Raw genomic sequence first — 20,089 nt, 5'->3', positions numbered from 1 at the left:
AGATGATATCCATTATATAAAATAAATAAATATAAAAAATGATTTTACTATAGAAAGAAGGTTCGTAAAGGACATAGGGGGCACATTGTGACAAAATATTAGTCAGGAATCTATTAAATGCATATACTATGAACTTGACTTTCTATAAAATATTCAAACATGAATTAAATATATTGTTTTTATTTTTGATAAAAATATGAATTAAATATTATATCTAAGCCTAGATAGAGACCCAGAAATTTTCCCTATAAATTGACGCTCTCTATAGTGTCACTTATGTCTTTCATGCTATATGGAAATCATCAGTGAGATATTGAGCATTAGTGATCATAGCTTTTGGTTTTGACATCCATCAATTCTCGTATCTACTCCTCTATTTAGGTATATATTTTTGAACTATATATCATTTTCATGTTGAAATAACCATTGGTTACGATCTACTAATATTGCAATGTTGTATATGTATATATGTGTCACACGACCACCTGATTATGTTCACTTATGTGATTTAAGGTTGGGTTTGGTTTGTGAATGATTTTTTTTTTTTGTTAATTTTTTTAATCTTGTTTATACGTGCAAGGGTTTTGTTATGCCCTTTCTTGTTTGATTTCTTGATCAACTAATTGATTGACCAATCAACCTTGTTTTTAAAACTTTAATCTCTTGTCTATGAAATTATTGTGTGTATGATTTTTTTTTTTCTTTTAATTGATTGTGTGTAAAATTTTCATGTTTTAGAATTTGAGCTATTACATTATGAAAATAATTTAATATTCATATATTATATATTTATACCTTCAAAATTTTATGCACACATACTCTTGTACATATTTAGATGTATTATGTTTTTTTAGGGGATATCAATTATATGTTATCCAATAGCCTTTTGAGTTTCCTTAAAAAAAAGGCCTTTTGAACTTAGACAGTTTGAAAAAGTATATATATATATATATATATTATGGGGAAAAGAAATTAAAAATTAATTTATTGGTTCTAAAAAAAAAACTCCATTTATGCCTAAATTAAGATGTGGTGACAAATCTATCAAAGTTGTTTGTAATTTGGAGTCCTGCATTACTCAGGTTTCTGGTTGTTGGGTGTTTGTGTGTTTGACCACCCTCACCCCCTAAATTAACTTTTGTAATTAGAAACACATTTAACCTGGAATCAAAGTAGAGTCAAGGACTATAATGTGAAATTTGGACCCAAGACCATGCTAAACGTGAGGGTAGGTATTAAAGTTGTTTGTACTTGGTTTGAAGTTTCACATTGTTCAGATTCTTAGTTTGTTGGTGTATAAATGTGTTTGACCAAACGATTAATCCTTTATTGCTGCATGACTCAATCATTAATCATATAGTTTTTGAACGCTTGGAAACAATGTATAAAGAAAAAACGTGCTTTTGTGATAGCATGTTGGAGTACTTGGAAGAGCCGTAACATAACAGTTTTGGAGAACACAGTAATGAGTCAAAGAAATAATGGTAATATAGGAAATAGGAATGTGGACCATTATAAAAAAGAGAAGGTTAAGGAAATAAGGCATGAAATACGTGTGATGTAACTTCTGTTTCTCTCTCTGATTCTAGTTCCTGTGTTCTATTCTTCTTCTTATTGTCACTTCATCTTCATATTTACCTATTGTTATCTATCAAAAACTATTGTAATTACCAAGTTGTAATGTTTCTTTGGATGACTCAATAGAATATTGTTTTCATTTCCATTCAAATTGAGTAGAACCATTACATTGGTGCTTTCATTGTCACCATGGTAGAGTATAGACGGGATCCAGCAAGGGAAGATCGATTGGCACAAATGGAAGTTGGGCATAATGCTCGATGGACGCAGATGGTGTATTTGGACGGACCAGGTTACAAATCATGGATCAAATTGAAGCTAAAATGAATCTACGACACAAATACTTCTCTAGAAGCTATTCCCATGGTGTTTAGAAATAAATTGAAAAAACTCCAAAACAGTCAACCTCGTCTCAGTCCATATCTTCCATGGCTAAACCCAAATCGAACCAACAACCCAATTCACATATGGTTGAATATGCACAAGAAATTTGAGAGTCCTGTGCCAGAATTCTAAAATTGTTGGAAGAGGAGATCGACGCCACCAAATCGACAAGCGATGGAATTTCTACTCACGAAATTATTTCATCCGTTGAACCAATGGAGGAACATTCAGTCACCAACATTCTACCCAAGTGAAGAATTCAAACGTGATATCAGTTGCTCCTTCAATTTATTTCGGGACGGAACTATAGATCTACTTGACGTTGATAAGAAGAAGGAAGCAATCCATCCAGATGTCACGACAAAGAAGCTGATATTGTTTTCTTGCAACATCACATCACCAGATTGCGATTTTCAGAAAGCAATTGCAAAGATCGCAGCTACAAAAAAATGCAGCATGCCTCCACCGCCACCTCAACCACGAGAATTGTGTTGCGACACACTTTCCCCACCAACGACGTTGTCACCTTCTTCCAAAATCGCGACGAGATCATTGTTGGAACAACACAAGGCAGCACCATTTCCAATCAGGCAAGATACACAAATCCAACTTGGTCTAAATCTACATGGACAAGCTTGATAAACACACACATATCTCATTCTCGATTATATACTTTGTCGTCGCCACCGCCAACACCACCAAATCGGAGTTTTCAAAATATTCCTGTGGAATTTCAAATGACAGGGAGCCTCACCATGGAACCACCTCCTCCATAACCTCCTAACATTGATCATAAAGTGGTGAATTAAAACGCTGTGTGTCATGATTGGAGTTTTGTGGTGTGTAGTGTGTTGTAATTTTTTATTAGTAATTTATTTTAAAATTAATTACTATATTAATTAATAATTATAACATAAACTTATGACCAAGTCTTGTAACTAATTACCAACACATATTGTTGCCTAGTCAATATGTGCGTTTACAATTAATTTACTTGGTCTCTTTATTAATTGGAAAAATGTTTTGGTCACATAGGCTTGATGAAAAAATTATGGAATGGTTAACCATGATATTTTAGGTTATGATGGGTTATATATTTTTGATAAAAGGGGATACAAGAGGGAGAGAAATATACAAACATCACGATAACATCTTCATTCTTTTATATTACTTTGATCTCTAATAACAAAAATTAAGTTTCTTTGAGCATTCAAAAAGTTCCCGAGACCTTACTATTTCACATGCGGTGTTAGCAAGAAGTGACTGTTGTATCCTGAAGAGTACTAGCCATGAGATCTACCACATCTAGAGCTGTCAAAACGGGCCGGCCCGTATGGGCCGGCCCGTTTAGCCCGAATAAATATAGGGCTTGGGCCTAAAATATTGAGCCCGAATTTTAATAGGGCTTTTTAGCCCGGCCCTTAAAAGCCCGGTACCCGTTAGGGCTAGCCCGAATGGGCCGCGGGTAGCCCGTTAGCCCGCATAACAAAAAAAATTCTATAAATTATATATATTTTTCAAATAATTATTTACTTAGTTGATTATCAAAGTAAAAAATAAAAGTGAAAATTCAATGAATTAACACAAATATAAATGTAATATAAAGTTATATTTATTCATTTCGTTATTTATAATTTTAAAGATCGAATATATAAATATCTATAACCATAACATATCTAATTTATTTAAAATCATTTTTCTCGTCGTTTTAGTTTACGACGTTTGTACGAAAATGTTTACAATTTACTTTTGTGCCAGACATTATTTAAACATATTAAAAATATTATTTATAAAAAAATTATAGTAGTGTTTTATAGTATTTTTTAAAATAAAAAAAATATATAATTTTTAATACGGGCCGGCCCGTTTAGCCCGCGGCCCGTGTAGGGCCGGGCTCGGGTAGTATATTTCAAGCCCGTTTTGTCAACCGGGCTTTTTGGCCCGGCCCGCTAAAGCCTGAAGCCCGCAAGGGCCGGCCCGTTTAGGGCCGGGCCGCCCGTTTTGACAGCTCTAACCACATCGGTAATCGACCGAAGTGGCAAAATACTCTTAAGCCCAATGCATTGCACGCCTCAGTCAATAATCAATAAGTTTTCTTTTCTCTACTTAAGTTTATTCAAATTCAATTTATTTGTGTTAATAATTCTCCTTGATTTATTACTTTATACTACTTCTATGTCTAATTTTTCCAACGCAATGAAGTTGGCTTCTTCAGGTTTAATCTCTCATCCATTGCTAGTGTAGCTCTGATCTCATTTTGAAAAGGTTTTCCTCATATCTTAGAAGCACATGATTCAATTACAAATTTAATTACAAATTCAAACCCCTTTGTCTCCCAAGAAAAGGTGTCATTTCCATTACCTTATACTCAACAAATTATCATGTGGGGACTGCACAACAACTGATATATATATGAAATGCCTGAGATGATTGTGCAATGTTCTCGTTCTCTATTTGTGGGATTTAAAATTGTTGGTATATGGAATATGAAAGACTTACCGTCATATGAGTTTGTCTCTAGGTGTTTTGTTGTTACCTTGGATATTCATTTTATATATGAGGTTTATGATCATACGAGATGGATCACTGATGGTGGCTATGTTTACCGTGTTTTGCTGTCTAAGAAAAGAAGATTAGTCCCTTAGAATCTTTGAAGAACGAAACTTTATTTGTCTCAAGGCTTGCGAGACTATTCTCATATTTCATAATCCTTGTCTAATTTCACTTGTTCCAATATCAAAACTTCTTCTTTCGATGCTTCGCTTTAATATTTGTGATGATGAATTAACAAATACTAACCTTCCGCTGTCGCTTTATGAGTTTGGTATTTGTTAATTCATTAAAAAAAGGTGAAACTAGATTAGAAAGTAGATTTATATAAAATTAGGGTTTGAGGCTTGGTTTGATTAGGAATAGGCCATTAGACTCATCCAATTATCGCAAGACAAGAAGAGTCTACTCACTCATGTTCATCATAGACATAGAAGAGAAGAAGAAGAACATAAATAAAATAACAAGAAAGTAAATGAAAAACTTTTATTAAGAAAGACAATTGTCACTATTGAATTCCAAGAACAAAAGATGATTTGTTATGATAGCTAGCTACTCTATTTATAGTTTACAATGACTTAAGCCCTAAGAAATATAACACTAGAATGTTCCACAAGAAACCACGGACTTTTAGGTCAGAAATAAACTAATAGGTAGCTTGTTCTTGAAGCAGAAGCAGCAAAAGAGCATCCTGAAGGTTGGAACGGCCGTGTGGCTGGTGGCACGGGCCGTGCCAAGTCTCTGACTTGGGGGAGACGTATTTTTGTTCTCAATCTTCGTATTTTAAGCATGAATCAGCTCCAAATCCTCTTTCTTTTACTCGAAGACTCAATCTTTAGAATATTTGTTCCTGAAATTAAATAACTTGCAATTGAAGTAAAAGAGTTCTAAAAAGGAAATAAAATTAAATAAAACAAATTCAAATATAAATAAAACGGACTCAAATATTATATTAAAAACACTAATTATTGACTCATCAGATAGCATCTAAATAAGCCCAGTTGACATAATCATAGGCCTTTTCAAAGTCCACTTTAAAAAAAACTAACTCTTTTTTCAATTGACGAGCATCGTCCACCAACTCATTAGCAATCAAAATATCATCAAGAATCTGACGGCCCTTAACAAAATTTGATTGGGCCTCAGAAATAACAGAACTCAAAACATGTTGCAGATGGTTAGCATGAACCTTAGACAATATTTTGTATACGCTATTCACCAGAGAAATAGGACGAAAGTCTGCCAAACACTGAGGACTATCAACTTTAGAAATCAGGTACTATTAATTCCTTTAGTCAATTTTCCATGCACACAGAATTCATGAAAGAAACACATTAAATCACCTTTCATATCCTCCTAAAAATCCTTAAAGAATCCAAGATTGACTCCATTAGGACCTTGGCTCTTGAAACTATCACACTATCAAATAGCGCAAGGTCCTTGAAACTGTCACACTCTCAAATAGCGCATTTAACTTCCTCTTCAGAAAAAGAATTTGTCAAACTTGACCCCTCCTCAGTTGGGGAGTGAGGTCGTAACAAGATAAGCGTACTGGAAGGTGTGACTGGATCACCTCCTTTTCAGAGAGAACTAATGCTTTTCTACGTTGTTTCGTTTTACACTGCCTCACATGCCAATGAACAATAGCCATATGAAAGAGACCTACATTTAACAAGAGTCTTTGGATAAGATAGCAAAGACTCTATTCCAATTTAAATAAAAGTCTTTGATTTAAATCCAATCATTTAAATGCAACAATATTAAAACTTTTGAAAGAGAATTTTACCATTCATTGCAGTTTTATTTACCTCAAGATTAATATTTGTGGTTGCGTGAAGATGTTGCACACCCAAAAAAACAAATAAAGAAGTACAAGTAAGAATAGACAAATAAATTTTGGTAGGTTAGATTAATTTTTAAGAAAAAGAAAAGTATAAAGGTGGAACAAAAACCTTGTGCTTTATTTTTTTCTTTCCTTTGTTGGTGAAGTGTTGGATCGTAGGACTTTGACACCTGTATTGAGTATTGACTTGTGCTAACTTTCAAGTCAATTTCCTAATTTCGTTAAATATTGGTTTCAGAAAGATATCTTACATACAAAGATTCTCCACCACAATTTTCTATTTCCTCTCCCACAAAGAAACATCCCTTTGATTTTTTTACTTCCCAAATTTCAATTGTCAAAAGTTCATTTATCTCTTAATTATTACTCTTTTCCAAAAAAATCCACTTTCTCAATTTGTTTAGTACTTCTTCTGCTTTGTTGCATCTTTGTCTCAAATATCTTTGGCAAAAATCTTTGTTCAGTTTTTGCTGGTATGGAAGAAGCTCAAGACATGGTTGCTGCAGCTCAACACATTATAAAAGCATTATCTTCAAGCAAAACTGTCTCTAATGAGTTGAGAAAAACTCTCTTGGATCTTGAGTTCCAATTGTGTTCAATCAATGAAAGAAAGGAAAGTTGCATCAAACAATTAGAGAGAAAGCTTAAATGTGTTGAAGATAAGGTAATGAGTTTGGAGACTAATCATGGAATCATATCTTCTTCTGAGTATTTAAAACTTGTTGGTGAAATTCAAACTTTGCAACAAAACTTTGATTCTATGAATGAAAATTGGAAGCAGAAGGAACTTGTTCAAAGGGCTAATGGAATTTTGCAAGTTGTTATGTCAAGGCTTGAGGATGAGTTGGTTCAAATTCTTCTTAATCATATGCAATATTTTGAGCCTGATTACATGTCTTTCAATTCCAACAGAGTTGATATTGTGTATGATGGATCATTTGGTTCAGTTGAGGATGAAAATATCAACGAGGCGTCGCAGAGCAGTGATGGTGGTCGATTCGAAGAAAGCAGTACTATAGATTTGGTGCATCCTTCTGTACTTGAAGATCTCAAAAGCATTGCTAAAGCTATGTTTGCTTCAAATTACCATCAGGAGTTTTGTCATGTCTTCATTGCTTCTAGAAGAGAAGCCTTGGCTGAGTACTTTGTCATTCTAGAAATCGAAAAACTAAGCATCGAAAGTGTGCTTAAAATGGAGTGGCATTGTTTGAATAGCCGGATAAAGAAATGGATTCGGGCGATGAAGGTCATTGTTCAGACGTATCTTGTTAGCGAGAAACGATTGTGTAAGCAGATTCTTGGTGACTTTGGATCCATTTATCAGCTTTGTTTCTCCGAAATATCTCGGAGTTCGGTCTTGTGCCTTTTAAATTTTGGTGAGGCCATAACAATGGGAACACACACACCCGAAAAACTGTTTTGTTTGCTTGACATGTATGAGGTTTTGGAACTTCTAGCAGTGGATATAGATATTCTGTTCATTGAAGAAGTTGATTCTTTTGTCAGAGGAGAATTTCACAAACTTCTAAGAAGCTTTGGTGATACTATAAAATCTACATTTCTTGCATTTAGAAATGCTATTGCAACAAATCCATCAAATAAATGTTTTCCTGGTGGAGGTGTTCATCATCTTACAAGATATGTCATGAATTACATCAAGGCACTTGTTGAATATGGTGATAGCCTTAATCTTCTTATTGAGGATGAAACTTCGACCGATCTTGCGGCTAGTGATGACAACGGTGAAAATTCTACTCTCTCATGTTGTCCAATTGCTTGTAACTTAAGGCAAATCACTGCCACTCTAGAATCCAACTTATGCAACAAATCAAAGTTATACACTGATGTTGCTTTGCAACATATTTTCATGATGAATAACATTCATTACATGGTTCAAAAGGTTAAGTGTTCTAAAAACCTATGCAATTTCTTTGGAGATTTCTGGCTTCGCCGACATGTTGGCATGTTTCAGCATTATGCTAGAAGCTATGAGAAGGTGACTTGGAGTGCAGTACTTTCTGTGTTCAGTGAGGAAAGTTTATCGAATTGCAGAGTGAAGAGAAAACTAAAGAAAAAATGCAAAGATTTTAGTACTGCTTTTGGTGAAGTATACAAAACACAGACGGGGTGGAGTGTACCTGATAAAGAACTTCGCGAAGACCTACAAATATCGGTTTCTCAGAAATTGATTCCTGCTTACCGAAGTTATACAGGTAGAAACTCGTCTAACATTGATGAGAAGTGGATCAAGTATACGGTCGATGATCTACAATGTTATATTTTGGATCTTTTTCATGGTTCACAAAAATCTTTGCACCATTCTCAGCATAGAAAGTGAAGTGTATGAGTTACTTTCTCATTTAGGATTCATCTCTAGAGTGAAATTTGTGTATATTTCTAGTCATTAGGAAATGACCCTAGGATCTTGGTTTACTTAGCTTAGCTGTATTTCATACTTTGTTCTCCATTAGCATCATCAAATAAATGTACCTATTGAAAATTTGGATAAAAATGGTGATTTTTTTTAAGCAATTCAGTTTTGTTATGTATTTGTTATTGCAAGAGAGCTGCTCTCATGCGCGAGGCGCATGGGTTATGTGTTTCTAGGGGTTTTTGCTTCTGCCATGTACGCGAGGCACACCCCGTGCGAGGACCATGACTTGTATAATGACCTACTCGCTCAAAAGAAAGGTAGTTGTTATTCTCATTGTCTCATACTCGCTTCAATCTCCCACTAACTTAAGCGTATGAGTGGTTGCAAATACACCCCTACCAAAGAGCTCATGTCGCCGCCCTCCATCGAGCTTCAATAACATCGACTGTTTCTCTAGATCCACCTCGAATCAAATTTTAATTTTAAAATGATTATTATTTCAAAATAAAACATATATATTATGTTCAATGGAGAAATTTTTTACTTCATAAGTTCATTTATTATGTCCTCTCAAAACAAAATAAAAAACATTAATTATGTGAATAGGGTTTCCTAATTTCCAACTAGTCAAAAAAGGGGTATTTTGTCTTGTTCAAAAAAGTTTATTTTGTCGTGTAGATTGAAAAGTCGTGCTTTTTTCTTCTCTGTAGTACTAGTATTCTAAAACATGATGATATGCATTGAATATTTATTTTGCTACTTCATTCATGGTCATGATCCATTGAATGTGATCAACTAGCTCATTGAATATTTCTTCTCTGTAGTTGAGTAGCTATAACAGTCAATAAAAGATTTTTCCAACAAAAACATGGACTTCAATATGGTTTTTTTATCTTCTTTTGACAACATTGGTTACTCTTCTTAATTAACTTGGAGTGTAAGAAAAATTATAAGCTTTTAATTTAGGATTAAATTTATTTATTTATTATTTAGCTACTCAACTTATAAAAAATTTATCTCATTAATAAAATTATAGAAACTAAAAGTTTGATAATAGCAATAATGTATTTTTTTTTATAGTCAAAAAGGAAGATTATATTAAATAAAAAGAAAGAGATACTAAGATTGGAAGATATTAGACCTGACACAGATACAACCTAAACGACGATACAAGGATATAAATCAGACCTAGAAGATCAGCTCTAATCTATTCTAACAAAAATTCAATCATTACATGCGCAACTTAGGCAGACAAGACGACTTGAAACTTGCAGATCTCAACAGATCGGGAAACACCAGTGAGTCGGAAACACAATAGGTTTCAAACATATGCGTAAGAACTCAAATCGAGGAATGACCCCAATACGTTAGTAATCAAACCCTTTCGGGTTAACAGAACCATATCTTTTCAAGTTTTTGAAACCAAACCACATCATAAAGAGGCCAAAAGTCTTCAACCATCCAATGTTATATCACGAACATTAGGAACATAAACGAAAAACATACTAGACGCGGGTGACAAACATCCGGTTACAGACAAACACCGCCAATGACCCAAACAAACACAAACCACTAGCCTCGGCAGCGGCTCCACCTACTAACCAATTCTTCCACGCGAACTAGAACCAACACCAAAAAGCAGACGCACGAACCTAGAATCGAAAACACAATACCAAAATGCAGGAGACCCTACGAAAGAAAACAGTCCATCGATGGCGGAGGACCAGCAAACAGAAAGAGCCGGTGAAACCAAAAACACAAAAATACAAAGAAACAATGTATGAATTTACATTTCGAACAATAGTATGAATTTAATTGTAACAAAAAATAAATAATATGAATTTAATTTGTTTTTCAATTTTTGTGTTAACATTCCGGTTTTCAGACGAATAGACTTTGATAATCACAGTTCTTACGAGATATAAGTAAAGTATAGTTAAAAATTGTTCCATCAATTGTAATTTACTTCGTTCATCATAATATTTGAATTCTTTTTTTTGTTTCCAGAATCTTAATCTTTAATTTGTAGCTTAAAAAAAGATATTTATTTTTTACATATTAAGTAATATCTATATGTAACTCTTTCTTACTTTGCAAGTGTAGCATGTTCCTTCTCAAGGTCTCATGTTTGATTCTCTCAGGTGTCAATTTGAATGAGTAAATTTAGCTTCTTAAAAGAAAAACCAATCTAGTTGATTTATAGTTTAGAAATTGCTTAAAAAAAATGCAATTAATTAGCATTCTAAAATTATAAATAATACTATAAGACAAACAAATGTTTTATATTAAATTAAATGTGAAACATGAGAAGAGTACAATTTAGAAGAAGAAATCAAACACAATTTAGAAGAAAAAATCAAAGAAGAAGCAAGAACCACATAAAAAACAAATGAACACAACTACATAAAAGGGTGTTGGTAGTTGGGGGAAATTAAGGGTGTTAGTAGTTGGTTGGATGATTAAGACAATTTCTATGAGACTGCAGTTACTATCCTAGCTAAACAAATGCTCTGTCTCTAGTCTTTTTCTATGGTTCTCAATATCATGACCTTATTGTGTGATGTAATGCCTTAGCTAACCTTTTGTTTTGCCGAGTAAATACTGAATCATTCAAAATTTATAGATATTTTCCTTTCAAAATTTTACTATTGATTAATGAATTAAAATATTATCTCATGTTTTATGTGTTCTATTTATTACATATAAAAAATTAACTCAACACACACATTTCAACAAAAAAAAATACTTTATTTGATTTATTAACTTGTGCATTAAGGCATAAGTTAGCTTTTCCTTTAAAAATTATAGGTCTTAACATATGCTCTTAAGTCATTTTTAAAATAAATAAGTGGTAGTATTTATCTATTTTTTCAAGAAATTAAACTAGTCCATCCAAAATAGTCGTTGTCTGTTTGTTACGCATCTTTATTGTAATTAACCCTACAATTTTTCTTGAAAAAATAAAAGTTTTCTTTCTATTTTCATCCAAAATAATAAAGCTCATGTTTTAAAAAATAAAAATTTAAGGATTTGAACGAATTTCAAATATATCCGTCCACAATTTTGTCAAAAAAAATATGTTTACGGTCACCTATCAAAATCAATATGTGTCTAATGATATAACTACTAGTCTTCCAATATTACTCATAAGTTCATTTAACCTGTGGCTACAATTTCTTCAATTTTGAACTAGTCAAAAAGGTTTTTTTTGTCGTGTTGAGTGAAAGTCGTTTTTTGTTTATATTGTGACTTAAAGATGATATACATTGAATATTTCTTTTGAAAGATACATTGAATATTCTTTTGATTACTTCATGATCACGATAGATTGAATGTGTGATCACTGTCTTGTTGACCCCACTGGCTGATAGGAGTAAGTAAAAGTCTTTTTTAACAAAAACTTAAGACTCTAAATTTATTTATTTTTTGTGAAAATTTGACTGTAATATGGTTTTCATCTCCTTATGACAACATGTTTTTTCTTCTTTTTGACTTCGGAAAAAGAATACAGTGATACAAGTAAAACTCCGAGCTTCAAATTATGATTCCACCATTTTCTATTGATGAGGTATCATCTGTTCGTCGTAAAATGTATCTTATTAAACTACATTGTAACGAGCTTTTCGGCTTTAAGTACAAGCATGACCTTGTTAGATGTACTTTTTGATATATTTAGGCGGGCGGAAGTATCGATGAAGAAGGAGACGCCTGTGAACTTTCTGACTGACTCACTAGATAGAAGATCAACACCCGTATATGTTATGGTGTATAGATGTGTAGGAGGAAAACATGCATGTGTGGACTTGACTGGGGTTTCACCACTTGTGGGATTAGGGGTTGGGTCTTTTACGGTAGGACGGATATCCCTAAAAACTGCGTCAAGCAAAATAGCCGAACATGAGAAAGCGTTTTCTGACAATCAACATGCTTTTATACCATTTGTTTTTGACACTTTCGGCTTCCTAGCATCAGAGGTTGTTGACCTTCTACATAGAGTTTGAAGGATTATACATAGCAATGTTATGTTTCCTAGGTCCATCAATATTTTGTTTACAATGATTAGTTTTACCATCCAAAAAATCTAACAGCGCAGCATGTTATATGTTTGCCTTCTATTCATATGCCTTCTATGCATAGCTAAAAATTAAATGAAGAAAAATCTAGAAGACTTGAGAAGTATGATGCAGCGCCTATGTTTTCATTATCACCATCTTTTTGAGAATTTACTTAATGCATAAGGACATTTACTTAGCTGTTAACATGCTTTACGCATAAAGTTTTGTCAGTACAGTTTGTTGAGTCTGAGCCAACCAACATCGTAAGCAATATTTGTAATAAATATTGATAAAATAATTTTTAAGCATTTCATCAAACACCTATATCCCAAAATAAATATATAATTTTCAGTGTTATTTCAATTCTTAAATTACCACATTGCAGTAATACTAATTTAAACTATATTCATAGTAAAAACATCATTCTAATTGATTGACAATTGCCTAAACAACCTTCCAATTCACAATCATATTATACAACTTCAAAAAACGCTAACATAATAACCAATTTAACAAATCCTAACATATAAATTTCACATTGTATTATTTTAAAATTTTGAACACTTGTTGCTTGAGTTTGAAGATTTTTGATGGGGTTTGATTTATTGGAGTAGGGAGGGAAAATGTATGTTTGAAGTGAAAGCAATGGTGATTTGTATTTTTTTAATTCAGCATATAAGCACAAGATAACATTTTGTAACTACTATTCACGGTTGAACAGTTCATAACTCTAGGTGGAGATATTTTCAGAAGTTTGAGGTGCATGTTAGCAATCCTGTATGTCTAAAGAGCAATTTTCTTAAGTTAGATACTTGATCATTCCTAAGCCCGTTATCATACTAGTGACCTAATAGTCAGAGACACTAGACGAAAGACTTATTACATCACAACCTAAACTCAAAGCCAATATAGATAGGTGACTCAAAGCCAATATAGATAGGTGATTGATCATTCCATATGAAGCCTCGATACTTCAAAATGGATGACGAAATGTATCTCTTACGTATCCTGCACCTATATCTGCTTGATATTTCCCGATACGTATCAGAAGAGTATCCGAAGATTAAATTTTATTTTTTTACAAAAATAATTATCCGATACTTCCCGATACGTATCGGGAGAGTATCTGATCATTATCCTATACTGATATCTGCCCCGATACTTCCCAATTAATGTTAACTAAAATAACTTAACTCTTGAGTACTGATGTGTTCTTTTTTAATATAGTGCTTCTCGTTTGGATCGATATAGTATAGCACTAGCAATGTTTCTTTTGGATGTAGTATAACACTGATGGTGCTCTTTTTGGGATATATTGTGTATGTAATTGGCTAATAATCACTCTCTTAATCGTCAATATTATTTATATTTATGTTGATGTGCTACAAGCCTATGACTGGTTTATGTTGTTTTTTAATATATTTTCATATTAAAAAAATGGTATAAGTATATTGTACATTTATATATATAATTTTTATATTAACGTATCCTAGCCGTATCGTATCTTGATTTTTGAAATTTTTCCGTATCGGTGCAGTATCGTATCTTATATAAAGGGATGATCAATCACCTATCCAAAATAGCTAAAAAATCAATTCTCGATATACGTATCCAAACATAAATCGTTTTACATTCAACTATCTTTTAACTAAAATCAATTCATTCCAAATCAATTCAGTCAGAATCAATTTTGATTACCATATAACTGAATATGTACTTAAACAAAAAAAATATAAACACTATATAATTCTATATTTATATTTACATCGATCTATCTCTCACCTTCACCTTTTTCTTATCTTATATCGGTTACACATATTACAAAATGAAAAGTTTGCTCTTTGTTAGGATGATTTCCACAAGTATTTTGACATAAAAAATATTTTCTTTGCGTTAAGTAGTCTACAACAACTTAACATACATTGAAAACCACATCAACATAGAAACTAAATTTTGTTGCTTCTAATTATCACAGTGAAATATGCATTGAGATGCAAGGGAGGGGTGCTAAACGTGCATCCAAACACATACTAAATCGACAATACAAATTCTCACAAAAATAATTAATCTTTTTAATTTTAATTTGACAAATATACCCTCCACGTACACTCATTTGTGCAAGAACCTCATCCAAGGGCTATAATTTGCTACCCCTATTACGAATCAAAGGTTGTTATCAATTTCACGCTTCCTTAAACCCTTTTGCAAAATCTCGCTAGGGTTTATAGACAGTGGAGAAAACAAGCGAAAATTCTCTTCGACTAAGAACAACAAATTCAAGGTGATTTCTCTTCCACCAACCTTTTCCTCATTCTTCTCTTTCATTATAGCTTCCATTTCGTTATGTATGATGATTTTTTTTCTCTTTCATTTCGTTATATATGTTGAATTTTTTGTTCATGTTTCTTGTTCCTAAATCAAAATCATAAGAAAACGTGGATGAAAAATGTTTCAATTTTTTTATTTATTTAGATTTTACATTATTTTCTTGATAATTTTCTGGGTTGTGTGGAAATTTTGGTTTTATTTGATGTTTTGGGGGTATATATTATCTGTTTAAATTGTTTGTGTGTATATGAAGCACTGACTATTGATCTTGACCATTGATCTCCACATTATCAATGGTCAAGATCGTCCGTTCCCATTTTCGTTATATTTGTTCTCCATTACTTTAATTTTGTCTTTGATCATAATTATTACTCTTTCTGGTTCCCCAAACAAAACCAGAAAGAGTGGATAAAAAATGTTTCAACTTTTTCTTTATTTAGACTTTTAGTATTTTGTTGATATTTCTCTCAGGGTTGTGTGGAAAGGTTTGGTTTCATTGAGTTTTGTGGTATAGATTACATTTGTGTGTGTGGGTATATTGTGTTCTGAATGTGATGAATGAACTGAATGTAGCTTAAGTGTTTATTATAGCTTCCATTTCTTTATACGCTGAACATGTTTCGTTGTCCATTACTTTAATTTTGCCTCTGATAATAATAACTTTTGCCTTCAGAGATGAAATGTTCGATCTTTTTATTTTATTAAGATTTTATATTATTTTGTTGGTATTTCCTTCTGGATTGTGTGAAAATTTTGCTTTTATTGATGTTTGGGCGGATATAGACTATCTGTTTTTATTTTTGTGTGTATATATTTTATTCTGAATGTGATTAATAAAATATAGCTTATTTTTATAATTTCCATCAGGTTACAGGAATGGCTTTCTTTGGTAGAGTTGGGAGTTTATTAAGGAATGCAGCAAATACGAAGATCACTTCTGAGTTGAAGTTACGTTCTTCCCCATCTGTTTTCCAAGCCATACGGTGCTTCTCGAGTACTCCCAATACCAAGCTGTTTGTAGGAGGTGAGTTTTAATTACAATCTACTCTAATTTGCAAACACATGATGTCTATTTTTCATATATATTGAAAAGGACCTTTGTTGGGGGTTCTCACAGTTCAAGTTATGAAGCTATGAAGAACCGACGCAACACATTCACCAGACATTGGCACTAACCCGTAGACACTGATAAATAATTTTAGACAATAGAAGTGATTGAACGTAACAATATGTGTTGGTATTGAACACTTACACGGTGCTGCATAGCTGTGTAGTCAATTTCTTGTAAAACCACGATAGGTCTGCTATGATAAATCCATATTGGGTTTGCCCCTGTTTTAAACCCTGCCATGCCAAGATAGAATCTTTATGGTTGAAAATGCTAATAATTATTAAAAATGAATTCATGCAAATTCATTTGTTTGCAGGTATTTCGTATAATACTGATGAACAAAGTTTGAGCGATGCTTTTTCAAAATATGGCCAAGTTCTTGACGGTGAGTTGTCAGATTATCTGTTTTCTTTTTCCCTTCTAGGGGGGATTCAGTTGAGAGGCTGTTTAAACTAAAGTCACTTGTGTTAATTGAATTCAAAATTAATTGCTGTTTAATCTCGTTGTTTTATAGCAAGGATAATTATGGATCGCGAATCTGGTAGGTCCAAAGGATTTGGCTTTGTTACTTACAATACTGTTGAGGAGGCATCAAGTGCCATTCAGGCCTTGGATGGACAGGTAACGCAGATTATTATTTTTAGTATTATTAGTAATGAACTGCAGAATGATTGCATACACGTACACGATTATCAGTATATTACTATACGTACGAGTTGTATCTCGGTTCGATACAAAATTGAACTCAATCATATGAATCTCTGGTGTGTATTTATTTTGGACATGTCATTGAATCATGATTCATTATGTTGAATCCCGATTAACTATAATGAATCCCAATTGATTCCATTGAACATTGTGTAAGCTTAGCGTAGTCAGCTACTTCTTTTTTTGTCAACTTTGTATAGTTAGTCACTTTTCTTTTGTTATTTGATTTCAACTAGAATTTAGCTATATCACATGTTTTTACTTAAAATTATCATTTTTATTAGTAATATATCTTAAGATTCATAATAAGATTCGATTCACAATTTGGAAAATAGTTTTTCCGATTCACGATATGTTTCTCAATTCGATAACCATGTACACATATACAAATGCTGAAACTACATAGGTAAGCCATTGAATGAAGCTTGTGAGCTGTACTTAAGTGCAAATTTCGTGTGCTTTTACAGTTGGTGCTTGTGTCTGAATTTGTTGTGTTATTGCTTTTTTGTCCCTTGTCCTTATAATTGTCGAGCTTTTACGTATGTGTCTAATCATCCAGGTTACTGCTACTGTCAATATTAGTTTGGGTTTGATTGTGATAATTTTCATGAATTAGCATTGTCTAATTATTTTGAACTGTAAGATTAATATTATTATTATTTAAATAATTAATCATTGTATCCAAATTTGGTGTATGATAGAACACTATGGCGTCATTTGATCCATGTAGCCGACCCCACTTAATGGGATAAGGCTTGGTTGTTGTTGTTGTTGTTGTATGGTAAACATGTGTGATATAGAATTTCCCAGTACTGGCTATATAATTAATCGTAGTGGATACCATAATAGATAGATAGAATATAATGCCATCATCCTTGTCGTTGCATGCTGTTGTTGTTCCTTCATTTGATAGGCTCATCAGTGAGATGATATCCATGTGGTCTCCAGTTAAAATTGTCATTATCAGGAACTTTTAACACGTCTACATGTTGTGTTTTATTTGCAAACCTTCAGTAACTTAACTGTAATGATATAAACTAGTTTACAACTTCACAAGTGATACCTGTCATCTTACAAACTTTTTTTTGATACTTCATGTTAATTTAATTGGCGTATGTAACAACAGACAATATTACTTTTACCTTTCTTATTATTTATTTATGAATGTAATTTTTTTTTTCAGGATCTGTATGGTCGCCGAGTTGGTGTAAATTTTGCAAATGAAAGACCCCGTGATGGTTTTGATGGACCTTATGGTGGTGGAGGTGGATATTCAGGTGGTTATGGTAACTCTTCATACGGTGGTGGGTATGCTAGTAATGCTGCTGGAGGTTATGGCGGAGGTGGTTATGGAAACACTTACAATGATGGAACTACTAGCGGAGGTTATGGTGGCAACAATGCGAATTATGGTGCTGCTGTGGGCGGTGGTGATAGCAATGCTGTTAACTATGGTAGTCCTCCCGGTGTTGGTGGTTATGGAAACAATGCAAATTATGGTGCTGCTGTAGGTGGTGGTGAAAGCAATGCTGTTAACTATGGTAGTCCTCCCGGTGTTGGTGGTTATGGAAACAATGCAAATTATGGTGCTGCTGTTAACTATGGTAGTGCTCCCGCTGTTGGTGGTTATGGTGGTAACAATGTGAGTTATGGTGCTGCTGGTACTGCTAACTACGGTAGTGCTCCGGATGTTGGTGGTTATGGTGGTGGTAACAGTGCAAATTATGGTGCGGATGTAGGTGGTGGAGAAAGCAATTCTGTTAACTACGGTAGTGCTCCTGTTGATGGTGGTTATGGCGGTGCTAACAATGCAAATTATGGTGCGGCTGTAGGTGCTAGAGAAAGCAATTCTGTTAACTATGGTAGTGCTCCTGGTGGTTATGGTGGTGGTAACAGTGCCAATTACAGTGATAGAGAAAGCAATTCTGTTAACTATGGTAGTGCTCCTGGTGTTGGTGGTTATGGCAGTGGTAACAATGCGAATTATGGTGCTGCTGTAGGAGGCGGAGAAAGCAATTCCGTTAACTATGGTACTGCTCCTGTTGATGGTGGTTATGGTGCTGCTGCTGGATTTGGCAACAGCGATAATCATTATAGTACCGGTGGTGTTGGTGGTGGTCCCAGCAATGGTTTCTCCGGTAATCAATACCCTGGAAGTGCAACGGGGTATGGCAGTGGCGGTTCAGCTCCCGGGAGCAGCTAGCTTTGCTGGTGGGTATGATAGAACGGGAGGACTTGGATACGGTGAAAGTGGTCAAGAAAATCTCAGGAATGATGATCAAGAAGTTGATGCTTTCGCTAAACGGGCTTGACCAAATTTCGGAAAATAAATATTAGCTTTTTACCAAAATTAGGTGGACTTGTTTCTGATATAATCTTCAAGCATGTATAATCTATCAGCAATATAGAGCTGGAAAGAAACATTATTCCTCTTAGCCACGTTCTTTCCTTTGTCATGAATCGGGAATATAATTTTTGTTTTACATGCTTTGAGTTGATCTGTGTTTCTGTCACGAAAATGTTTCTGTCTGAAAACTTCCACTGAAGGTTTTCAGTAATTTGATAATCTATCATTAATTGATTTTAACTTGAAGCTATGATTTCCTTTTTAAAAGAACTTGAAGCTATTATTTGTAGTGCTTGTCTTTATACATGTTTTTTGTACTTAAATTTATTATTTAACTAAAAAGAAATAATTTTACTGTAAATACACTTTAATTATTATTTCTTGTTCAAAAAATAATAATCAAAATCTGTTTGTGTTGTCGTAGAGTATACAAACTTGGTTGATTATTTACATTTTAAATTTTATACAGTTGTCCTTAATTTTTCAATTTTTTTTTCATTCAGTTTTTAAATGGTGGTAATTATAATCATGTATATAGTCAATCATGTTAAGAGTATTCCTCAAGCAATTTAGAAATTCTGTTGCTTTGAAAAACCAAATGGAATCGAACAGTTCAGCCGATTGAACATTGAACCAGTTTTTACTACGGTTCAGTTTGATTGCAGTTTCGTCTGGCTTGAGCGGTTTAAGATGGCTGAACCATGGTCCAGACGTCTCTCTGCTTCAATGTATGTTTTCTTTTTAAAAACATCGGATTTAAGGACAAGGGTAGTAGAAGGCTAGAAGCAACTTCCAAGAATACATTTCCAAT

General features: G+C 33.4%; 2 protein-coding genes across 2 annotated transcripts; both read left to right on the top strand.

The window, feature by feature from the left end:
• The first annotated feature begins 6,573 nt into the window (after nt 1-6,573).
• LOC11421909 (exocyst complex component EXO70E2) lies at nt 6,574-8,863 on the top strand. The gene has a single exon (XM_003598949.4). The coding sequence runs from the start codon at nt 6,831-6,833 to the stop codon at nt 8,691-8,693; it is 1,863 nt and encodes a 620-aa protein (XP_003598997.1). The 5' UTR covers nt 6,574-6,830; the 3' UTR covers nt 8,694-8,863.
• A 6,054-nt stretch (nt 8,864-14,917) lies between these two features.
• LOC11428326 (glycine-rich RNA-binding protein 3, mitochondrial) lies at nt 14,918-19,429 on the top strand. The gene is made up of 5 exons (XM_024779983.2): nt 14,918-15,065; nt 15,980-16,136; nt 16,540-16,608; nt 16,738-16,844; nt 18,115-19,429. Exons 2-5 carry the CDS (start codon nt 15,989-15,991, stop codon nt 19,132-19,134), a joined length of 1,344 nt encoding a protein of 447 aa, XP_024635751.1. The 5' UTR covers nt 14,918-15,065; nt 15,980-15,988; the 3' UTR covers nt 19,135-19,429.
• The last annotated feature ends 660 nt before the right edge of the window (nt 19,430-20,089 follow it).

Source organism: Medicago truncatula, chromosome 3, assembly GCF_003473485.1.
Source record: "Medicago truncatula cultivar Jemalong A17 chromosome 3, MtrunA17r5.0-ANR, whole genome shotgun sequence".
Lineage (NCBI taxonomy): Eukaryota > Viridiplantae > Streptophyta > Magnoliopsida > Fabales > Fabaceae > Medicago > Medicago truncatula.
This window is presented reverse-complemented; position numbering and strand designations above follow the sequence as displayed.

Coding starts and splice junctions, on each gene's coding strand:
- LOC11421909 (XM_003598949.4), top strand. CDS start 6,831: ATGGAAGAAGCTCAAGACATGGTTGCTGCAGCTCAACACATTATAAAA.
- LOC11428326 (XM_024779983.2), top strand. CDS start 15,989: ATGGCTTTCTTTGGTAGAGTTGGGAGTTTATTAAGGAATGCAGCAAAT. Junction 16,609..16,737: donor ATATGGCCAAGTTCTTGACG/GTGAGTTGTCAG, acceptor GTTGTTTTATAG/CAAGGATAATTATGGATCGC. Junction 16,845..18,114: donor TTCAGGCCTTGGATGGACAG/GTAACGCAGATT, acceptor TTTTTTTTTCAG/GATCTGTATGGTCGCCGAGT.